The 22907-nt window shown below is 40.1% G+C and overlaps 1 protein-coding gene across 7 annotated transcripts in view; it reads left to right on the top strand.

Moving 5' to 3' along the window:
- The window catches only part of OSBPL3 (oxysterol binding protein like 3), a 204099-nt gene that overhangs the window by 154389 nt on the left and 26803 nt on the right, over positions 1 to 22907 (top strand). For 5 of the 7 annotated variants that reach the window (XM_077121456.1, XM_077121490.1, XM_077121476.1 and 2 more), the window contains 5 exons: positions 570 to 677; positions 6309 to 6443; positions 7317 to 7410; positions 11801 to 12051; positions 15775 to 15912. In XM_077121456.1, coding sequence (XP_076977571.1) covers positions 570 to 677; positions 6309 to 6443; positions 7317 to 7410; positions 11801 to 12051; positions 15775 to 15912 — 726 coding nt within the window. The remainder of the gene's footprint in view (positions 1 to 569; positions 678 to 6308; positions 6444 to 7316; positions 7411 to 11800; positions 12052 to 15774; positions 15913 to 22907) is intronic. The other 2 variants (XM_077121499.1, XM_077121509.1) reach the window with 1 other exon arrangement.

The following is a 22907-nucleotide window of genomic DNA, read 5'->3' on the forward strand; positions in this document are numbered from 1 at the left end:
TAAATAAAATGTCTTAAGTCCTGAAGAATGAATAAAAAGTCAATGCCTGTATTGGAAAACGGTAAAATTAATCCTACACAAATTACTACTTCCCAGCACACTTCCTATGGTCCAATTCAACTGGTAAGATAATTAAATAGCATTAAAATATGTCCAGTCACAAGGGGTAAAAGGAGCATCCTCTTCAAGGATGGAAGAAGCTTGGGCTCATTAGGGAGGGAGTTGGCAAAAGAGACTAAAGGCGGTTGGGAAGGAGATGTCATGAAACCACTAGGTGTTATGAGAACTGAGGTGCTGGTGATTTCCTTCTCCACCACCCTTCCTGACCCCTGCTTCTGTCTCTACAAATGAGATTAGAGAAGGGGCATCGTTTCTCCTTCTCTAATGAGTCTAATATTTTTTATCTCCCAGGCATCTCAGAACTGGTGTCCTTTTGGACAACTTCAGGGTCAAAGCTCAGGAAGAGGTTGACCAATGCTCTCCTGTCTCTCCTGCCAGGGCCCGCTGCTGCGTTTTGGGGAAGCGTCCGTTTATTAATGTAGCCCCACTATTTTTTTAACATGTTCCAGGCCCTAGCACAAAACACAGACCTTAAAGAACGCTTACGCAGAATCCATGCTGAGTCTCTGCTCCTCGACCCCCTGGCTGTCGCCAAGTCGGGCGACAGTCTGGCAGAGGTGGGTACGGTTTCTCGTTGGGAGTTCTATCTGACTGCTGCCCCACCCCACCCCCGCTCTGGGACGCCCCTGTCCAGTCGCAGGGCCTCCCCCCATCACCATCGCCGGGTGGTGTCCCCTGCCCCGCCCACCTCTTTTCTGGTTCTTGGGAGGGCTGGGCGGGCGGGATCCAGGAGGCTTTCTTGGGAGCATGCTGCTAGCCACATTTTTTAAATGCCTTTTTGGGTTGTTTTTTTTTTTTACCAGAACTTCTCTTCCTTTTGTATTTCTTTACCCTATTCCCTCATATCACCACCTTCCGTTAGGTATTACTTGCATGGGAGCAGAAGAGAGACAGCTTCTCTTGTAATTTCTGAAGGGACCTAAGTTGCTCTGGTCAGTAGAATCCCAGCTCCTTGCCATCTTCCAGGAATGATTCCTTGCCCTTTCTTTGTGGCTGTTCCCTTCCTCCCTTCTTGTGATTTTTTTTTTCTTTTAATGACCAGAGAGAGAATTATATGACAATTGAAATGAATTGGTCAGTTAATAGCATTTTATGAAGTTCTTTTCTCAAGACTTGGGATGTTTATCCAAAATATTCTTTGAATGTATTTAAAATACATTTTATTTTATTTTAAATAAAATGTATTTAATGAATGTATTTAAAATGAGACAGTTGAGAAAGATGCCTAGTGGGTTACTTTACAAATAAGTGGAGAACGGCAAAGAAGGTTAAAATTGTTTTTTAGCTGTCTCCTTTATATGTCTCAGATGTGCTAGATAGCTCATTAACAGATTTATTAGACTGAGTACATAGAGAATAAAAAATAAGAAAGGTAATATTCAACCGTATGTGTAAATTTCTGAAGGGGGCTTCTAATGTTTAACCTTAGTCCTTTCTTCCCTTTTCCTATCTTCAAAGAAGTCAAAACCCTCACACAGTGCCTCCAGCCCTTGGGAAGCTGAGTGTCGGGCGATGAGAGGACTGAAGGCTGACGTCTGCCTGCACGCAGAGCAGAAAGCCGCAGGAGCTGCCCGCCCTGTGCAGCAGCTCACGTGCCCCTTTCTCTGAGGCTACTGGCAGTGGCTGACAATTAAATTCCTTTACAGACACACTAGCCCAAGAGGTTGTTGCTCAGTTCCTTTGGCTCAGATTTAGACAGACTCACCCTCAGGACTGGGCCCCCAGACCTTATTTATGATGGCCTTGATTTAGACTTCAGCGTGGCAGTGTTCTCCCCGGGCCGCCTTCCTTGAGTGGTCATCCTTGTTACAGCACGTCCCTGTCACTGTGTCCAGCCACCATGGAGGATCCTTCTCTGCCAAGCCCCATAGCATTCAACAGGGTTCTGTGTGTTTCTCCAGACAGTACTTACCTCTTAAGTAATATTGTATAAATTGCAGGCAAGTGGATAGATAAATGACCCTTCGTTTGTACTTTCATGAGTTTATTATGCTTAGTGTGTATGCTTGTGGCTATTTGCAGTTTGGGATGGAAACCAGAATCAGAAGTCTTTTAAAACGCGTATTTTAAACTTGATCTCCAAAGCAATACACCAGAAGGTTTAAACCCTGCACATTATCCTTGACGGGTGTCGGCGGTGACACCCTCCAGCACACATGTTCCAAAACAGCCTTCGCGAGTTTTGAATCAATGATGCGGTTGTCGTGTTTGTCCTCTCTCTCTGCGACTTTATGTTTTCCATATTTTATCCTGCTTCACTGAGGGACTTTGGCTAATTTTCCCAGCACCTAAAAAGCCATTGTGCCCTTTAGGAAATAAGTAACAGTGAGTGTAAGTGGCCGCTCCAAAGCATGACAGCTTGTCTCCACTTTTTTTTTTTCAGATAAGTCACAGTCCCCTTGAACGCCATCGGCAGTGGGGTCACCACAGTGTGCTGTGCTTCTCGGACCTTTAGCTTTCTTTCTTTACCCCATTACTTCCTTTTACCTACACAAATTGCCCATCTTTGGTTGAGACCTGGCTTCATGAATTCTAAAACCCCCTCTCGTATAGATGCTGTGCCCACATCCCATCAAATTCATATACCTGACCTGGATGCGAAGATTGGTTATTACCAAGTTGTCAGTTCTTAGATATTTTAAATTCTAAATGAAAAAGGCTAGGCGACCTTTGGGGCTAATTCCAATTTTAAAGTCCATTTAATAGTCTAAATAGGCAAGAACTTCAAAGGGAAGGAAACTGGCCTTACTTGTCCACCAATCTGTTAGACTGCATTGTCTCACAAAATCTTAACCATTTCTGGGTGATGAGACTTTGTTTGCTTTATTTGTACTTTATTTTCTAATTTGAACATGTATAAGTTTTATCCTCAGGGCAAATTTTAATTGTGAAAATATTATGGTGCAAGGTTGTTTGGAGGAGGTTTATAAATAAAATTACATATATATATAGTATGGCTGCAGTATGGTTATAGTATGTTGTGTGAGATACATATATCATATAAATATATATAACATGTACACATGTTAGTATGGTTGTAATGGCTTTCAAACTAAACACAGCTATGTATAGAAAAAGGATTGGAGAGAAATGTGTCAAAATGCTTCTGTGCTGTGTTAGCATAATAGGATTGTGGGGATGACCTTCACTCCCTTTTCCCTATTTGTTTAATTTTTTATGATGTATGATGTAAACAACCACTCCTGCCTTACATCCATGAGGGGGAAATTTTGAATTGAACTGCCTGGATTACTATTGTAATAGATGAGGTCCTGAGTTGTGCAAGACACTGTGCTGGGGACTGTGGGACCACTGCAGTTCTGCTGGTTTCCGTACGTCTTATATGAAGTTGCTGGGGTAGTGGGACACCAGAAAGAGTGGGCTTCTTCTTTTCAGTGCTGGTCATCCAGGAAATCCTTCTGATTAGGAGAAGTAAGATCTAGAGAGCAAGAGTGACTGGTTATAATTGATGAGTAGAACAAGTAAACCGTTGCTGTCTTGTGCGGCAGTAACACACGAAAGGCACAAGACAAGCATCGTTTAAGTGAGCATAGCAGGAGCTCGAGTTATTCCCTGCCTGCCTTCCAACCCAATAGCACTGTGCTGGGCTCTTTTGAGGGGAGAGAGACCTTTCCCTTGAGGGCGACAGTTTGATGGATCCTAAGTGATCTCTTTGGTTAGCCTAGGGAAGAAGTGTAATTTCCAGAAAGTAGGATAGATATGACAATGGGTAGTGTCTTTAATACCTGGTCATGTATCATCTCTAGGAAGAACCCAAGAGAAAGGGATATACATTTAAATGTGCCCCTGGAATAAACATTTCATAAAGAAACTGCTTGCCTTTTATTAATTATGAAAATCTTTTGTGGCCCTTCTGGCAGAGCATCCCCTCCTTGGGTGTAATTTATGTTTAGGAGATTGAGACATATGTCCTGAACTCCTAAAACTTCTGAGTGAGACATGATCTGCGTTAATTTTTTTTTTTTTTAAGTTTTTACAAATTCCCCCTTTATTTATTTTTTTTAATTTCAAACATACATTCAAAAGCTAGACTGCTATGATAAACTTCTGTATACCTATCACCTAGATTTAATAGTAACATTTTGCCATATTTCATTTATTTTTTCTTTGCTGAAAGTTTAAAGAAATTCCCAAACATCATGACGTTTCATCCCTACATACTTTCTAACATATTTCCCAAGTCAGAAACAAAGAAAACAAACAGCCCATTTTCCTAATGGCACCTAATTGACAATAATTCCTACTATCATCTAATATTCAGTCCATTTTCAGTTTCCCTGATTGCCTTTTTACTCTTCATTAGATTCAGGTCAACTTTTTGGCAAGAATAGTTCATAGGTGATTTATCATGCCTCAGAGTGCATCACATGAGGAGACAAACCATATCTAGTCGTCCCACTGTAGTGTTAAGATCTGTGTTCAGTGGTGACAACCTGGTCTCTTTGACATAAAGTTTTACTTTCCCCTTACAAACAATAAGTAATCAGTATGTGGCACCCTGCAAATATCTAGTTCCCATCGACCTTCCATGTAGGGTGTTGACATTTGTTGAGGACCATAGCCAGAATCAATTTTTTCATGAGGGATTATAAACGGATGTTTGGTCTGTTTTTTAACTTTTTTATTGTATAATATAACATATATACAAAGCAAAGAAATAAAAAGCAATAGTTACAGAACAGATCCTAGAGTTTGTCGTGGGCTACCATATGATCCTCTCAGATTTTTCTTCTAGGTGCTCCAGAATATAGGAGGCTGGAAGGCTCAAATTTTTTTATCATCACAATTGACTTTTTTCTTTGTTTTTGGTGAAAAAAAGAACATATATACAAAAAAGCAATAAATTTCAAAGCACAGCACCACAATTAGCTGTAGAACATATTTCAGAGTTTGACACGGATTGCAATTTCACAACTTCAGGTTTTTGCTTTTAGCTGCTCTCAGATACTGGAGACTAAAAGAAGATCTGCCTTAAGTTTTGCTCTCCAAATTGTTCTGGGACTCAATTATCAGTTAATAATGATATCGAAGTAGCTCCTTTATCAACCTGGTGGAAAATGTGTGCTGTCAGGAAGCTCAAGGAAACCATTTTCCCGTCTAACTCAAAGGAATTGAGTCACCTTGTCCTGAATATATTTTTCCTCAAGATCTGGGCCTATTGTCACCTCCTCTGACGAGCACTCCCCAAATCACAGCCCCCGAATCAGAATCAATCTCACCTTTTTCTCCACTTCTCTAGCACTCTGTCTATTCCACAGTGTTGACCTGATAGGTGCATTCTCTATACTCACTCATTTAGGCCAGAAACTTTGTCTTATTCATGGTTAAATCCCTCCATGGACAGCACAGAACTATATAGAAAGCAGTTGTTGAACTTACTGAGTTGAATTGAATTTTCCGCTTCAAATAGAACGGAAAGCACATTCCCGAAGTATTTAGATCCTTCCCAGAGTGAAAGTCCTGACCCACTGGAATAAACTAACCTCCTCAGTGAAAGGGGGAATGGAGGGCCATGCAAGATGGAAAAATAATGATATTCTATTGTCTTGTTTGTATACTTTTAAAGGGGATTGGAGAATTTCCTTCCCTCTGGGTGGAGAAAGAGAATTGTCTCATTCTTGCATGATAAATGAATGATTGGGCCACCAGAGGTGCTTCCAGACCTAAACACAATGCTTGTCTATCAAAGCGTAACTCAAAAGCGAAAGCAACTTGGCCTCTGCAAAAGCACAGGAGAGGAAAGCCATGTTGCACCGAACCAGCCACAAAAAGACATGCATTCAGTACAATTTAGGGGAAATTTTAGGTTGAAAAGAAACACCCTGCAGTGGTAGAGAATAAGAGGATATGATTCAGAGAGTGTTTGAATTCTTTTCTCCTTTAAATGAACAAAGACTGACCTGGAGAATCATTTTTACCTTGAGATTGGTTGTGTGTGCCTGGGTGGTGATAGTGTCTGTAAGTGGGGTATGCATTTGAGGAGAACTTCATTTTTCATTATATTTTGTGGGGAGCTTATATCACCTTGACTTTGGAGCTTACCTCAGCTTTTAGTTGCTTGTTTGCATGGACCCGTGACCTTATACATCATGTCACTAAATAATTTGTTTTGCCTTTCTTGAGACTGTTTCTAAATATAAACATTTTTGTTTTTGTTTTTCAAATAGGAAAATGCCAGGGATGAAAACCGTGTTCTGGTTCATCAAATTTCCAATGAAAGTAGACGCTCCATTACTGACTCCCTTTCAGAGTTTTTTGATGCACAGGAAGTTCTCTTATCGCCCAGCTCTTCAGAAAATGAGGTTTGAGCACAGCTTTCAGTTAGGTGCCTCAAAATCCATTTTGTTGCTTTGTTGATTAATCTGTTCAGTGAATACCCATATTTTGGAAAGTTAACCCCAATGGCCTGTTCCATCATTTGCATTCTGAGGAGCTTTTCATACCTTATACCCAAAAATATAATATGATACAAAATCTTAGAAGAAAAAATAGTTATAGAAGTAGCAGGTGTTGGACACTTCCTCATTTCTGTTAACTTATTATACCTCTTTTTAATCACAAGTTAATCATTTTGACTTTCTTTGATGATACATTTCCATTACAGTGAAAGAAATTCACATCCTATGTAATTTTTAATCATGGAATTAGACCTATGTTAATTTATAATAGTATACAATACTTATCATTACTTATAATAATTAGTTTATAATATATAATAATATTGTTCTTAATTGATGTAGAAGTATCGTACTTTGCTGAATAGGCAGATATCATATTTAGCCCAGCTGTGTAGCCATATTATTACTTTTACCCCTAAAGTATAACGTGGCCATCTTGTTTATGTACTAATTTCCATAGCAAATTCTTCTTTTCCCTCACAAAGAGTTCAAAGACAAACTATTAACTAGTTGTCACAATTATTCTAACAACTAAAATCTTGAGTTTACTTAATGTTTTCCTTGTGAGAATCAAGAATGCATAAGATTTTTAATAACAGGTGTTTGCTGTGAACACCTCTTAGTGTATGGACCCCTTATGAAAACAGCATCCAAAATTATTTCTGTAGATTTATTCTGTGAGACTCAAATGTTTGATCATTTGGAAAAATTATTTTATGAAAATAAGGCTCTTAATTTGCTTTTATCCTGATATACGTTATTTCTTCTTTCCCATAGATTTCTGACGACGATTCATACGTCAGTGACATAAGTGATAATCTTTCCTTAGACAATCTCAGTAATGATTTAGATAATGAGAGACAGACCTTGGGTAAGATTTAAATTATTTGATGTCTGAATGTCTGGGTCTTCCTTGAACACTAATAAACACATATAGGGTTTCTGCTATAAGCAGAGAACTGTAGCAAGTACTACATAAGAAAATTAAGACGTGGTCCTCATTTAGGAATTCCATAGGGCTTATATAATAAAAGGTCTGCTTTAAGTGGTACTTTAGCTTTAGGTTCTTCAAGACAACACATTTGAAATCAACAAGGCGAACATATCCCTTTGTTACTCATGGATCTCAAGGGGGAAAATGATGAGCAGGAAGTGCATTTCATAATGTTAGTTTGGACTGTGGGTATCGAGAGCGCCTGGCTGTCCCCAAACAACTCTGTTTAGGACTTCAGTGAGCAGACTAAAGTCCATTTAGGGATGTGCTGTTCAGAAGAGTCTGGCTGCCGTCCTGGTACTGCTTGTGTACAGTGTGGACCTGGTACCTCTTTTGTGAAGTAGCAGCTGAGGAGACTCTTGGCTCTTGCCACGGCTGGTCGAAAAGCCTGAGGAAGTTGTCAAGATCTAACAACGATCGTATTAATTTGAAGGTGGTGGGAAAGGATGGCTCTGTGGTGCAATTTAATATTAAAAGGCATACACCACTTAGTAGACTCATGGAAGCCTGTTGTGAACAGCAGAGTTTGTTATTGAGGCAGATCAGATTCCAATTTGATGGGCAGCCAGTTAATGAAACAGATACCTGCACAGCTGGAAATGGAGGGTGAAGATACAATTGATGTGTTCCAGCAGCAGACAGGAGGTGACTGTTATAAAGGGAGCCTGCCATTTTCCTCCAGAACTCTGTCCCTACAGACCAAGAGTACATTCTCAGTTAGAAAAAACTCAATTTGGTTCCACCGAGTCCTGACTGCTACAGTATAGTTTTCTCCATTCTTTCATTTTACCCTTCCCTATTCCTTTATTGTACTTAAATAACGATATACGTGCACAAGTATATTGCTTTTTTTCTTTTACTAAATGACTAATGATATGTTTTTATCAACATCAAATGGAGATGAGATGGGGGGAAAATACTGGTTCTGTGAAAATTTTCCCTTTCTCCATTAGTGGCATGCTCATTCAACTCTTATCTTTATAATTCCAGTAAGTTATTTTGTGCTTACTATTTAACAGAAATGAACAACATAAAAAAATCCTACATACCTTGTTTTGTTGGAAAATTTTAATGTTTTTCAAATATCATTATAAAACCAAGGACAATTTTATAATTTTTTGTATGGAGCTGTTACATGTAGGGCAATCTGTCTTTAAGTAGGGATAAATTACTCCAAAAGAAATGAATCCTAGATAATTTTCCCTTCCAAGTCAAGCATCTTGTTTACATAATCTCGTTTAAAAAAAGAATCTGTTCAATTGGACAGTTCTCCCTCATGGGTTCTGTAGCATCAGATACTTGCAGACTTGGTATTTAGTATATTTGGGGGTCTCCAGGTTTGCTGTACTGTGCTTTGGACATGTAAAACTCTCCTATGTTTATATTTCACAGAAGACAGGGAACGTGTTGGGTAACCTTTTGCTATTTTAGTACTTTCTAGCACAATAAATATGTATGAATTATGACAGTATGTTGTTATTTGAGTGCCAAACAGCTTCCTCTCTGGGGACCACAATATAGAAAAAAGACAGATAATTTCACTATCTTCTGAGAGAACAAACTTTCAGCTTCACATCTGATAGACGTGCGATGCCTCACCATGCTCTGTGTTTCACTTGAACTGTTTCTGCAGAGAGTGTTCCCTTGATAGGAAAGCCTAAGACCCAATGGCTAGAAAGGAGAAGGCTAATAATATAGGAGCAAGTTCATGGGCTACTTATTTTTCTAGCAAAACAGTTGAAAGAGAAATGAAGACACATCACTTACTCCCTTGACAAATAGTGCCCATGCCCATGAATGGCACATCCCTCCGTGGGTGAGGAAGACTGACGAATGCTGGAGTCCTCGTTTTCTCTGAGGCTTTTGAGAGGAGGGAACAAGAGTGAATGGAGAGCCCGAAGTTGGGATCAGGACTTGCCCCAGAACCTCAGACAATGGCTCACTGGCCTGGAAAGGCCTGTGAGAGGCTAAAACCAGCTCTGTCCTACCCCACAACCATTTGCCGGCCACTAACGCTTTTGCAGGAACAAACACTGGGCAAACCTAGCTTTCTTCTTCAGCAATATTTAAACACTAGAAATGGGTGTCCTAGTTCTTCACAGACATTCTCTAAACATCAGTGTTCTATTGAAAACATTGGATATAGAAATAACCCTTGGTATCCTGACTATGACACAGTTTTGCCCACAAAAGGAAATCACACTGGTTGATATTACTGATAAAGTATTACACAGAATTTCTCTGAGCCCATAGTAAACTCTCGGTCTTTAGAAGGTTTCCTTTTAATTTCTTCCCAAGACATTACTGGGCACGTATGTGATGTGTTGCCGTGGTTTAAGAACATGGATTTGGGGACCAGACTTCCTCAGTTATCCCCAGCTCTGCCACTTACTGGGGCAAGTTACTTTACTCCTCTGAGCCTCAGTGTTTTCACCTGAAAAATAAGGATGATACTATCATTTGTCTCTTGAGATTGTTATGAAGAATAAAAGATAAATACTCAGAAGGGTGCCTCACAGAATAAGAGCTATGTATATTTTAGCCATGACAAGCAGTAGCATTCTTTCATGCTTTTAGAGTAATCAAAGAAATTATTTTGAGATGAAATGGAAAGCTGTTTTTAAAAACTACTATCATTTGTAGCTGTTTACCTCTGTGAAGCAGAATCTTTCCCCATGCTAACAATTAAAATTCAAAAATTAATTGAGGGCTTGGATGAACATGAGACTGTGAAGAATGGCCTCAGTTTCATCTTTTTCTCTTCATCAAAGCAGCAGTCTCTTTATTCAGAGTGATTGACTTCATAAATTGTTCAATAAATTCATACCAATCAAATAGCACCTTCTCAAATGTTGGTGTAACACAGAAGATTTCACCTGAAATAGGCTCGGTTTGCATGGGAAAGGAATTGTGGAGCATGAAGCAGTAGGAGTAGTCACAAAGGAAAAGGGAAAGATTTAAATACCTAAAATGTAAATGTTTAATTCAACATAAAACATCATGGTCCAAATTTATAGGTAAATGGCCAGTAGGGATTAAAATGTAAAACAAATATTAAAGCAGAAAATGAGGATCTTAATATACAAATAGGAAAACAGACAATTCAAAAAAGAGGAAGTTCTCATGAAAGTATTCCATACCTCACTAGAAAATGTTAAAATATAAGTCAAACAAGGAGATCCACTGTCTAAACAATTTGAAAAAAAATTAAAAACAAATGATAAGCCTGGGAAGAATTCAGGAGTGGACACCCCTCATAGGCTGCTGGGAAATGCATAAATTGATGCAGACTTTTTGAAGAGTGGCCTCATCATATGAGTCAAAAGTCTAAAAATGTTCAGAGTCTTTGACGTACTATCCCATTTCCATAAATCCTAATCAACTGATCAGATACAATTGAATAGCAAAGTCTGTGAATCTGTAGATCTTAATAACTGTTTGATTTTTTTTGTTTGTTTTTTTACCATAGTAAAACAGTAAATCAAACCTAAAACTCTTAACAAGTGATGAATGATTCAGTGAATTATGGGGTATTGATACAATTTAATATTTTTACAGTCATGGAAAGGATGTTTTAGGATAATTCCATACAGCATGGGAAAAATAGCTGTTAGCTGAATAACACAATATAAGCTATAAGTACAGCATGGCCTGTATGAGGGGAGAAAACACTAAGTGAAAATACTCCAAAACAAATAGCTATTTCTTGGTGATGGGACAGAGAATAATTTTTATTTCCTTTATAAGATCCTTGTAATAAACACGATTGTTTTTATCAGAATTTCCAGTTTTTTAGAAGTGAAGAAAATTTTAAGACAATGTGCTATATCCAATTTCCAGTTTTATTGCAAGTTATATAAACTGAGGAACCAGCCTTTGAGTGGGAACTTAAGGGCTTCCCTGTGAATAAAATGGACAAGTTTCAGTATATATATAATGTTTTAAATTATTTTTTATTGACATGTATTATATATTCCATACCACATGTAACCATCCAAAGTGTACAATCAGTAGTTCACAATATCATCGTATAGCTGGGCATTCTTGGCATTCTGGGCATCGTGATCGACTTTTTTTTAGTTTTGGTACATAATTTAGTTGCTTTGAATTCTTTTGCTTATTTTCTGGCTTCTAGTGGTATTCTGGATTACTGAGCTTAATAGTACAATTGAATACTTGATAGGTAAGGTTTTATCTGTGGGTTTTTATTTTTTTAACTAGTAAGATAAAAAGCTTATTGAGACAACCAGGCTTACTTCCCTTCCAGGGCCTGTTCTGGAACGTGGTGGAGGCGCCAAGTCCAAAAGGAGAACTTGCTTGCCGGCTCCCTGCCCCAACACAAGTAACATCAGCTTGTGGAACATCCTGAGAAATAACATAGGGAAGGATCTGTCCAAAGTGTCGATGCCGGTGGAGTTAAACGAGCCGCTGAACACGCTGCAGCGGCTCTGTGAGGAGCTGGAATACAGCGAGCTACTGGACCAGGCGGCGCAGACCCCCAGCGCCCTGGAGAGGATGGTGAGGAGAGACCCCCGTCCCCCGCCCCGCCGGCTCACGCTGATCCCGGACAAAGCCGTGCATTCTTCTGCCCCAATCACTCAATAACCAGTTCCTGAGACACCGGGTTTCAAAGAGAGAGAGTTTATTACTAGGTGTGTAGTAGGAGAGCAGATGGCTTATCTGCCCAAAATCTGTCTCTCCGAACTGCAGTAATTCAGATGTTAGTAAAAGATGGACAGGGTTTAGGATAATGAGCACAGAGGCCCCCCAGATAATGCAATGAGAGGTGATCTGATTATTGAGCATGCACAGATTGGTTACATGCTCAGTCACAGAATGTATGTAAGAAAGTGGTGGAATGACGTATAGATGACTTGTAGGTTAAAGTCTGAGCTACTGCGCATGTCAGGCAGGCTCACTTTGGTTAAATCCAGTCTCAGTTATCAAGATAAGTTTGGACTTGGGGTGGGTTAGCTCGGGGCTGACCCAATACCCTTCATTAATAAACATTAAAGGCTGCCTTTAATGATCACAAGGCTCTAAAGTTGAAAAACTGGATAATTGAGTACAAATGAAGGTTAGTCACAAGGTTTTTACAATCACAGGGGCAGAAGATAAAAGCTATACAATCATTATCAGAGATCAAGGCAGCTGGATTACAATTTAGAGATTTCAGGAATTTCCCTCTGTCTACTCCAATCAATATACCAGAAAGCAAAAAGGAATATCTATATAATGATTCAGTAATCATAATCATCCCTAAATCCTGACTTCTCGGTTACAGTGTGGCTGTCCAGAGCCAACCCTGGTGGATCCCAGAAGGCGCTCTCCTCTCTGACATTTATTTCGACTGCTCTTCGATTAGGTCCATTTCTCAAGGCGTCTGGCTCCCTCTGCTTCCCCTGTCAGCATTTGCCGCTGGCGGCTTCTCTGTGATAGCTGGTGGCCGAGGGAAGTGTGCCCTGTGGTTTGTGCTCCCTCTCCCTGTGATTGCTCTGATGTGACTGCCTGGAAAACCGGTTCCAGGTGTCTGCACCTGTTTATTTTTACTAACCCTGGGTGAACAGAATTTAATTTCATGAGCTGTTTTCCTCATCCAGGGTAAATTCTCTTCGAGAATGTTTTATTTATGGAATTGTCCCATCAGTGCCTAGATTTTTTTGAAAAGTGTTCACAGAGGGGACTTTCACATTAGAAAGGTTCTTCACTTTTTCCTCTTATTTTTATAGAGTAAGTTTTAAAAAAAACCTTAGAAAAATCCCTCTTCAGTTATCTACCCAGAATACTTCCAAGTGAGGCACGTCAGATAGGGAAAGAGGGAGGGGAGTTGACCCTATGGTACCACAACAGGAACACTGAGCTTAGTAAACTGTCTGGCTGTACATGCTGACTGGTCCTCGAGTTCCTTCTTACAACTGAGTCAAGAACCCTAGGGCATCAGCCCTTGGCTGAGGTCTCCATTTCTTCAAGACTCCTGCAGCTCTCTGGCATCCCAAGCACAGGTTGTTGGCTTTAGAGGGGGCTTCCAGGTGATTCTGATCCTTCTCTTGCTGTGTGGGGAATTGAGCGTGGGGAAGGGGCAGCAGCAGTCGTAAGACTGGGGTCAAATCGACCCCTTCTGTGTGACTCTGGCTGACCGTTCTTGAAAACTGGGCATCTCTTCCTCTCCCTGCTTCCTCCTGTGTTATCCGATAAACAACAATTGTCTGTATGGAATGCTGGGGTATCAGCGTCCCTCCGAAATGCAGACTTTCTGCTCTGGGCATTTGCTGATTGGCCGAATTAGAGTTAGCCTTGGCCTCGCTCTGCTCTGCTCCGCACACCTAGAGGGGCGTGCCCTCGGTGAAGCCTGCTGACCACCTCCATTGATAGAGGACACTATTCTTCCTTAAATTCTGAGCCTTCTGCAATTTTAACCCTCACTAAAACTTTATTGCTTTCGTGACTTGAAGATTACAGAGAAATCTTAACTACTGGCTGAAATAGGACCCATAGTTTTTCCAGTCTCTGGAGCCTCTTCCCGTCAAAAAAACAAAAAACAGCTTTCTTGATACTACTGTAATAAAGATAGGAGAGAAGATCACGCTATGTTTTTTATCTTCTTTGTTACTTTTCCCCAGATAATTTCTCCTGGAAAAGGGAAAGGCATATAATTTCGAAAGCAAGTATTAAAATCAACATTTGTCGACAGCTCTTTCCCCTAAAATCAAGATGCAAGTACTCTGTAAGGTGTGTCCTTCTTATGGTAACTGAGAGCCCCCAGGATATTCAGCTGATTGACTGGTATAACTCACTTTGGGAAGAGGTTTGAGGAAAGGCTGTGCATCCCCACAACACTCTCAGTAGGAAGGGAAAGTTCAGGAAAGCACTGAGCAGGAGCTTATCCCCTGGCTTTTGTTTACTGTTCTGCAGGTCAGCTTGGGCTCCTGCACAGATTCTCTCCTGCAGGGAACCCAAAAGGAGGGTGCCCCCTCCCTCCCTTCTCCCCACAGCCACGTGAATGACTAGGTTCTTTAGAAAGTTTGGTGTATTTTAAGTTGAGGAAATGATGCAGGGTGGATTTAGCATCCCACATGGATAATGTGGTCTGACAGGTGGGATGTGGGGAAGCAAAGAGGAGCACACACCCCGGGGGGTCAGGGACGAAGGCAGTCACAGGTGGGACTGGTTTGAGCACAGTGATTGGCTTTCACACCTACAGTGTGTGGTGGTACGGTGGGTCCTGTTGGACCAGGGGTTTTGCAGAAATCTTAGAGAAGCTGCTAAGTGACTCGTGAACAAAGCACTCAGCTTTTCTTCTGTATGGGAAAGTTCATGGAATGTGCTGAGAGGAGCTACATTGAGATGGTTACAAGATATTTGAAAGGAAAACTTGCAATTACTGCTTAGGTTTAGAATTTTTGGGCAGAAAGAAAAGAAGGAAAGAAAGAGGGGGGAAGAGGAAAAGAAAGAGAAGAAAAGGGAGGTGGCATATAAATCTCTTTGGTATCTGAGAGACAGTTCTCAAAGGGGAGATGATAAAAATTGTGATTGCCTCAGAGCAGAGTCATTGAAGTATTTTGCTCATTCCATGTTCACATTCAGTTTCCCTTCTTTTTGATTTTTCATTTCTCCTCCCAGAAAAGCAGAACTTTTGAAAAGAGACTGTGCTCTATCCAGTAGCTTGTTTCCCAGGCTCAGAGAATGATTTTCACAGGTTTTCTTTTATCAGATAAGTTTTTAGGTTTCTACATTGTCATCTCTAAATGTTTAAACTTTTAATGCTTATCCTTGAATTTGGAGGTAAGTCTGGCTTTTTTCTAGGCCTACCCCCCAAACCTTAGAACAATACCAGGATTCATAAATGCCGAGCTTAAAGGTACTGAGTGGACTCAGCCTAACAGTTCAAAAAACAGGATGAACGGGTGGTTCACTGGTCGAATGCTTGCCTTCCATGCGAGAGACACGAATTCGATTCCCAGACCATGCAACCAAAAAAAAACAAACAAAAAAAAACCCAGCATGGTTCATTTTATAAACATCATCACCTCTATACCCTCTACCACCTTTTAGGCATCGAAACAAATGAATAGTTTAAAAATGTTTGGTTAACACTAATAAACCTGTCACTAAGACACATCTTTGACTTTCTGATTAAAAAAAAAAAACCAGACAAATAGAGGTGTTATTTTATTTCTTTGTGAAAAACAAATCTCTTGGTGACAGGGAAATAACAGAAAGTTCTCTCCTCCCTACTTTTAGGTCTACGTGGCAGCCTTTGCAGTGTCAGCGTACGCATCCAGCTACTTCCGTGCTGGGAGCAAGCCATTTAATCCTGTCCTTGGAGAAACATACGAGTGTATACGTGAGGATAAGGGCGTCCGTTTTTTTTCAGAACAGGTGCTTATATACCCTTTTTTGTTTTGGGGGAGGAGTTGCTTATGCCTCCAACTAAATATGCTTCTGAAATATTTATTTCCCACCTTTCACTGGCTTCAAAGGAGCTCAGATCATTACAATGCCATTAAACATAGAGGTATCGGTTTCCCTTCCACTGAATCCTAGCCTCTGCTGGACCTCACCTAGAGGTGCTGGTCATTCTGAGCGCTCGCTTGGCTGTCTGCACTGAGAGTGTCCTTTTTGTTTAAAGTCACAGCAATAGGAGTTTGCAGAGTATGAAGGATATGCCCAGACTGCAATTTAGCGATTTGAGATGTGCCCTCGTTCATTAAGGACATTTATTCTAGTTCATGGACGTCCCCTCCCCTAGTCAGAAAGGGTAGCACCAAATAAATGTAGTAGTACTGATTTTGATTGAAGGGGGCTCTCTCATTCATGTATTTATTCATTTAATCAATAAATATTTACTACGCATATATCATATGCCTGGCCTTGCCCCCAGTACAGACTGGATACTGCATTGGGGGCAGGAAACAGACAAGAATCCCTGTCCTAATCTAATTCTAGATTCTAAAGAATCTAATGGGTCACATACCTTACACTTTTGCTGCCTGGGTTCCATCGGGTTCCATTAGACTCTTCCCACCTGAGAACTAGCAAAGAATAATGTTCAAGAGCAGATCTCTGGACCTCTAGAGCAGTCTGGGTTCAAAGTGCGGCTCTACCTCTTACTAACTTTATGACCAAGGGCGCGTCCTTTACCATCTTTGTGCTGTAGCTTCCTCTTCTGTAAAGTGGAGGCGACAATAACATGGACCTTGATGGTTAGTGGTGATTAAACGAGGTGCCATCTGTACAGACTTAGAACAGTGTCTGTACACAAAGTATAGAATGACTGTCCGCTGTCATTATTGACCCATGACAGCAGGATTTGCATTAGTGGAATATTGGGAGTTTGCTAAATATCTAAGAATAGGAGATTGTTTCGTTAAACTAGGGTGAATACTTACTGAGAATTAAAAGCAATCCTCCCACCCAGGTAAGGCAGCGACTGAGCACATCACCCTCTGTGTGTCCCCTGAATGTCGACCTGAGGAGATTAATCATTGCTTCAGTATGTTTCTCTCCTCTCAATTCCTAGAAAACTGAGGGAAAGGGGGGCTGAATTGCTGAAATATAGTTTCCTGTCGTTTTTCTGCTTGTATATAAATTGATTTGTATTATGGGAGCTGGAAGAGAAAGGTGGTGTGACTGAGACTTAGGAAGGCAGGGCTCGTCTTAACTGTAAATCACAAGGAGTAGTGTCTGGAGCTCAAAGGAAAGTGAAGATTCACTAATCCCAAAGCACATTCTCAGTAATTTTGCAGTTAGAAGCTAAGGCTAGAAAGAAAACCCTAGCTGATTTCAGGGAGGCAGGGGGTTAAATCAGCAGTTAAAGGATAAAGCAAACTGTCTGATTCAAATTCAACTGGGTGATTTAAATACCGAATCTAAAATGGAATGAGAATAAATGAAAACATAATTTGGTTACCATGGTACTATATGCTTTCAAGTGACAACATAAAGGCCCAAAATAGCCCCAAACTGCAGCAGACAATCCAGACAGGATAAATAGGCATAAAAAAGAGAATAGTAATGTGAGCTTGTGTGAAGCTGCGCTTCCATCCACAGAGCCCACCCCGCCGTGGGTCAGAGCCAACCTCAGGGTCTGCTTGTTTATCTCCCGTTAGGCACAGGAAGCCAAGCAGAGCCCCTGGACATGTGCACACACAGACGAAAGAACTTATGTAACTACGTCATTGGTTGCACAAAATGGATCACAAGGAAATAAGCAAAGAAGATGTCATCGTTAGTAGCTTAGGGTGTGCGGGGTGTAGGGGAGACCTGCTCTCAAATCCTAACAACACCACTTACCTGTGTGGGGCTGTCTATAAACTGCTTGAAACTTTCTGATCCTCAATTTTTGGTTGGAAATTTATTGATGGATATCGTATCTCCAAGTTAAAGAACCCGGAAAGAAATAAGAGTAACGCAGCTTTCTGCTAAACTTATTAATCAACCGAATCAGACGATCTGAAAAGCAGTTGCTCTCCCTTTCTACCAAGCCCCTAGACTTTGTTGCCTCATTGTTTTGGTGGGTACACAGATGTTTGAGCAAAGGAAGTTGAAGTAATTACTATTTCTTAGAGTTTAGCTACATCATAGCTTACTTCTCTGTATTATTTCTCATCTGAAAGACCCCAAAACACATAATCAAGATGACTCAGGTGGTGAGAAACTAGAGAAAACATTTGTTGTTCAGATTTTCCTTAAAACAGCTAAGTATTAGGTCTGTAGAGTGCTTTATGCTTTTCAAGCATGTACATTATCTTATTTGATCCTCAAAATAGCCCTGTGTGGTGGAGGTGCAGGAATTTCTTACAGGTGGAAAGTTTGAGGCTTAGACGGATTTGAGTTGTCCAGTGCCTCTTGGCTAATGCTAGAATGCAGTCCTTCTGCCTTCCGGTCTTTCCTCCTCACTCTTTTGGGATCTCTTGTGTAGATTTAGTTATTGTGTTCAGATCATCTTCAAACTATGGGATTTTGCCTGTTGCTGCTCAAACATTTACCTCCAACCTCACATAGGACTTTGTTGTCAGCTCCCATTGTGGGCCAGGGAATGGCCTTTGTGAATGAAGACCCTTCACAAGTAAATCATCAGTATTTCTGGCATATATACTAACCTTTTGGGGGAAGGTTTGTGCCAAGAAATAAGATTATTTAACCAAGCCAATACTAAACTACTTAAAGAAATGTAAAACTTATTTCTGTCCTGAGTAACTCCAGAATTCAAGACCAGGCAGATTCTGGCCCCTAGGAGAAAAGTATATATTTGCTTCCATATGCATGAATATGACCCTGGAAATCAGCCTAATTTAATGCAGGTTTGTATGCTTGAGGATTTTGTTGTTCCTCACATGCAATCTTTCAGTTATTAGTGCAAAATCTCTGGCTTGAAATATATATCACAAAAAACTCAACGAACACATACATTTTTTTTCCTTCTGACTCAACCCATACTATGTTAAATCTGGAGACACTCATCTAAATAAAATGCATCTGCAAGAGACTGCTTAATTTTCCAGGCAACTTTCGAAAGTGTATGGGACTTGCAAATTTTGGGGAATGAGGTATAGACAGTTCAGGGTCAGTCTTAGTTATATGATTCCAGGTGGCAGATTTCTCATTTCCTGGCCTTTAGAGAAATCCAGATACATACAGTTCAGTGATAGGACATATGAAATGATAGTTGCACAATTTACCTGTGTCATAGTGGCAGGGAAAGCTGAATTCTTGGAAGGCTCTGATTTGAATGTCTTTAGGTAAGGTAATGCTTCAGACCTGATTCTTAGGTAGCTTTCCTGGGTATATCATGTCAGCTGCTTAGATTGGGGGTCAGGAGACATGTGCTGTTCTGGTGGTATTTCTGTAGATAATTAAGCTATGTGACAAAGAAAGTGACTAGAGGGTCACTAAAGTCACTTAGGGAACTAGTACTAAATAATTCAATAACTCAATGTCTTAAAATGAGGGGGATTTTGAAACAGCATCTTCCAATCCCCAAAGGGGATATTAAAATATTGAATGTCCATTAATGTCCACAGGCACTCTCTTTCAAAGTATTATAGCAATTTTTTTCTTCAGCTCAATTTGCTTTATTCTTGTAGCAAGTTCCTTTTTAAACTCTATTATTAAAATGATAACAAATATTTTCTTACTGAACACTTCATTTTCTCTTTACTAACTAACCTTTGACTTGAATTATCTCAACATTTAATGAGATTTTTTGACCAAGAATTCTGAAAAGTACACTTGTAGCTACTGAGTGCTTTAAATGTGGTTAAGAAGACTAAGAAGCTGAATTTTAATTTAAAATTAATTCAAATTTAAATAGTCCCACATGGCTAATGGCTACTCTATTGGACACTATAGCCTAGAAAATCAGAAGCCCTTCCAGCAGTAATTTTTAAACAACGTGAATGACTATATATCTCATAGTTAGATTGAAAGAACCCTCCCAAACTGTTCAGGAAAGGAGGTGTGGTAAGAAGGTGATAATTTGGGGGGATTGGCTGTTCAATTTTTTTCCTGGTCAATCAATTGTTTGGGATGTCTAGAATAGAAATGGACACTGCTGAGTTAAGCAAAGAGGGGGATTTATTTGAAAGCCATAAGTAATCAATAAGAAATTTGAGTAATCCGCCTCAGAAAGTTTATCCTCCAAATGATGATCCAGAGAAGCAGTGATATTCCAAATGTCAGTGTCTTCCGGGGTGCACCACTGGGATAAGTCATCTCCAGCCATGTCCTATCCTAAGCCTGCCTGCCCTAAATTCAGACTCTAGGATAGGAGGTCAGATTGCACTGTCTTGGATCATGTAGCCTGATTTATCCAGGGAAAGTCAGGAAACCTGGGTTAAGAGTTCTATTAACTTTCCTGAAAGGAAAACACAGGTAAAAGAAGAAGAGAGGTAAATCAATGTTAGATATTGGTTGTCTGAGAACTGGGAAGTGTAATAAATAACACATTTGTCCAACTACATCTCAATTCTTTGTGACATTCATACATATTATCTTTTAATCTAAAAACATAAAGAGATAAATACTGAACACCTATGATAGATGTTTTAATATACCCAATCTTAAATAAGTCACAGAAAATTGGGGGTGGGCATTACATTTTTCTATTTTACATGTGAAAGCTTTCTCTTGGTGTGTTTTAGTAAGGAGTTTGATTTTATTTAAGAAAAACAAGCATCTGATACATGTGTGTAGTTATTCTATATAAGGCCATTTTTTGCAAAAAAAAAAAACAACACTGCAGAATCAAATATTCTTAGGCATGGACCAGATGGTCTGTGCAACTCCTTTATTTTATAGTCGAGGAATCCAAAACTTAAAAAACTCAAAGTCTGTTACAGTGGCCATGATCCACGTGTGGCTACTTGAGCATTTGAAATGATGCTAATCTGAATTGAGATTTGTTATAAGTGTAAAAATATGCACTAGATTTTGAAAACTTAGTATGAAAAAAATAATGCAACGTATCTCATTAGTAATTTTTTGTTGATTACATGTTGAAATAATATTTTGTGTATTTGAGGTTAAATAAAATCTATTTTAAACTTAAAAAAAAAAAAAAAAAAGAAAAGAAATAGGATTCTACCATGACATTCTAAACAAGAACAGAAAGGGGCAGGGGCAGGTGGATTCTAAAAGAAGGACCTCCTTTCTTCCCTGACTGGTTAGGGGTTGAGAACCCCCTGGGCAGGCCACCCACAGCCCCTTCCTCCTGCTGCCTGGCAGGAGCTAAGGCACTGGCTCTGAGCCTCAGCAAGGGACCAGGGGGTTGGGAAAGTCAATTCAGTCAGCTCTGCCTTGTGTTTTGTACCTTTGGGAAACGCTGGGTGTTTAAAGGATATTAATTGCATATCCTTAATTACAGCTTGTGTTTAAAAGTAGCTTTCTCACATTACACAGACCTTCAGTTGTTCGGATCATTGTTCAAGTCATTTAAACCTTTTACACAAACAGTTGCAAGTTTGTGTCAGAAAAAGCTGAATAGAGTTATTAAAAGTTATTAGAATGTAAGAGATTCAGATGAAGTCTTCTTTCCTTGCTCTTCATCAGGCTGAGCCTTTTTTCCTTTTCGTTCCTCATTTGGAGAACTCCAAGCACATATTCCTGGACACTTCTCTCCCTGCACACTCACACCACCTCTCTGAATATTTCGTTCATCTGCTGGTGGGCAGAGTTGTTACTACTGATTAAAGTGGCTTCTTACTTAAAGACACAACGGGAGGGAAATTCAAGCTGTTCCAACAAACCTGGCCATAAAGCAAATATAAGATGAATGAACGATTGCTTTGCAGTTTTCTACATTTCTAGATCAAGTCATCACTTAAGGTATTTGGTTTTTTTTGTTTTTTTTTTTTAAGAAGCCACTTACCAGATAAGTGAGTAACACTGAGCATAGGAGAAGAGAAAATAATTGGCATCTGCATTCTCCCCAGAAAGCAGAACAATAACCTTGACATCAGGAACCTAAAGACTGCCAGCCCGCCAGAAGACACTGACTCCTGGAGGAAGCAAGCCTTTTATTAGCCTCTGAACCCACGAGCCAGTAAATTCCTGTTGTTAAGACAAAATAAATAGTAATAAAAAAAACCTTGGCATCATCCTTAGTAGCTCTTTCCTTTTTTTTTTTTTTTTTTTTTTTTTTTTAATAAAAGGGGATTTGTTTAGTAAAAAATGTATAGTTCTGCAGAGGAGAGGCAGCTAACTTTCAACTGAGGTTCTTTCTCTTTCTTATAATCCACCTCCTATCCATCAGCAAATGCTGGGGTCTTCCTTCAGAATATGTCCAAAGCCAGCCATTTCCAGTACCTTCCCTGCTGGTGCTCGCCCCCTAGCCTGGTAGATTGTAATAGATGACTAGTGGACTCATTAACTGTTCGGATGTCCCCATAGCCACAGGAGGCACAGAGCTCCCACGAGGTCTTCCCCCAGCTCTCACATCCTCTCCCACTGTGCCCTGCAACTGCAGCTGGCGTTCGTGCTTCTCCTAAGACACACCAATCATTTACCAACTGTTGGCATTTACTGTGTCTTCTGCCTGGGACGCGCTTCTTCCAGATACTTATTTCACTTAGCTTCAGGGTTTCTGTTACTAGAGAGCTCTGCTCTTGTCAGCCTCTCTGGAGTAGCACTCCCACCCCCTGCCTCCCGTCTCCCCTGCTTTGTTTTATTTTTCTTAGTCCTTGTTTTTGCTGGTAGATTATATATGTACTTATTTGTTTATTGTCTGTCTCACCCACTTTTGTGTTAAAATGTAACATTCATGAGGGCAGGGATTTTGTTTCTTTTGTGACCAGGACAGTGTCTGGCACATCAGAGGTGACTAGTTATCATTTGATGAATGACATGGGAAGGATGGGCTCTTGGCCCCCTCCCTG

Source organism: Tamandua tetradactyla, chromosome 1 (assembly GCF_023851605.1).
Source record: "Tamandua tetradactyla isolate mTamTet1 chromosome 1, mTamTet1.pri, whole genome shotgun sequence".
Taxonomy (NCBI): Eukaryota; Metazoa; Chordata; class Mammalia; order Pilosa; family Myrmecophagidae; genus Tamandua; species Tamandua tetradactyla.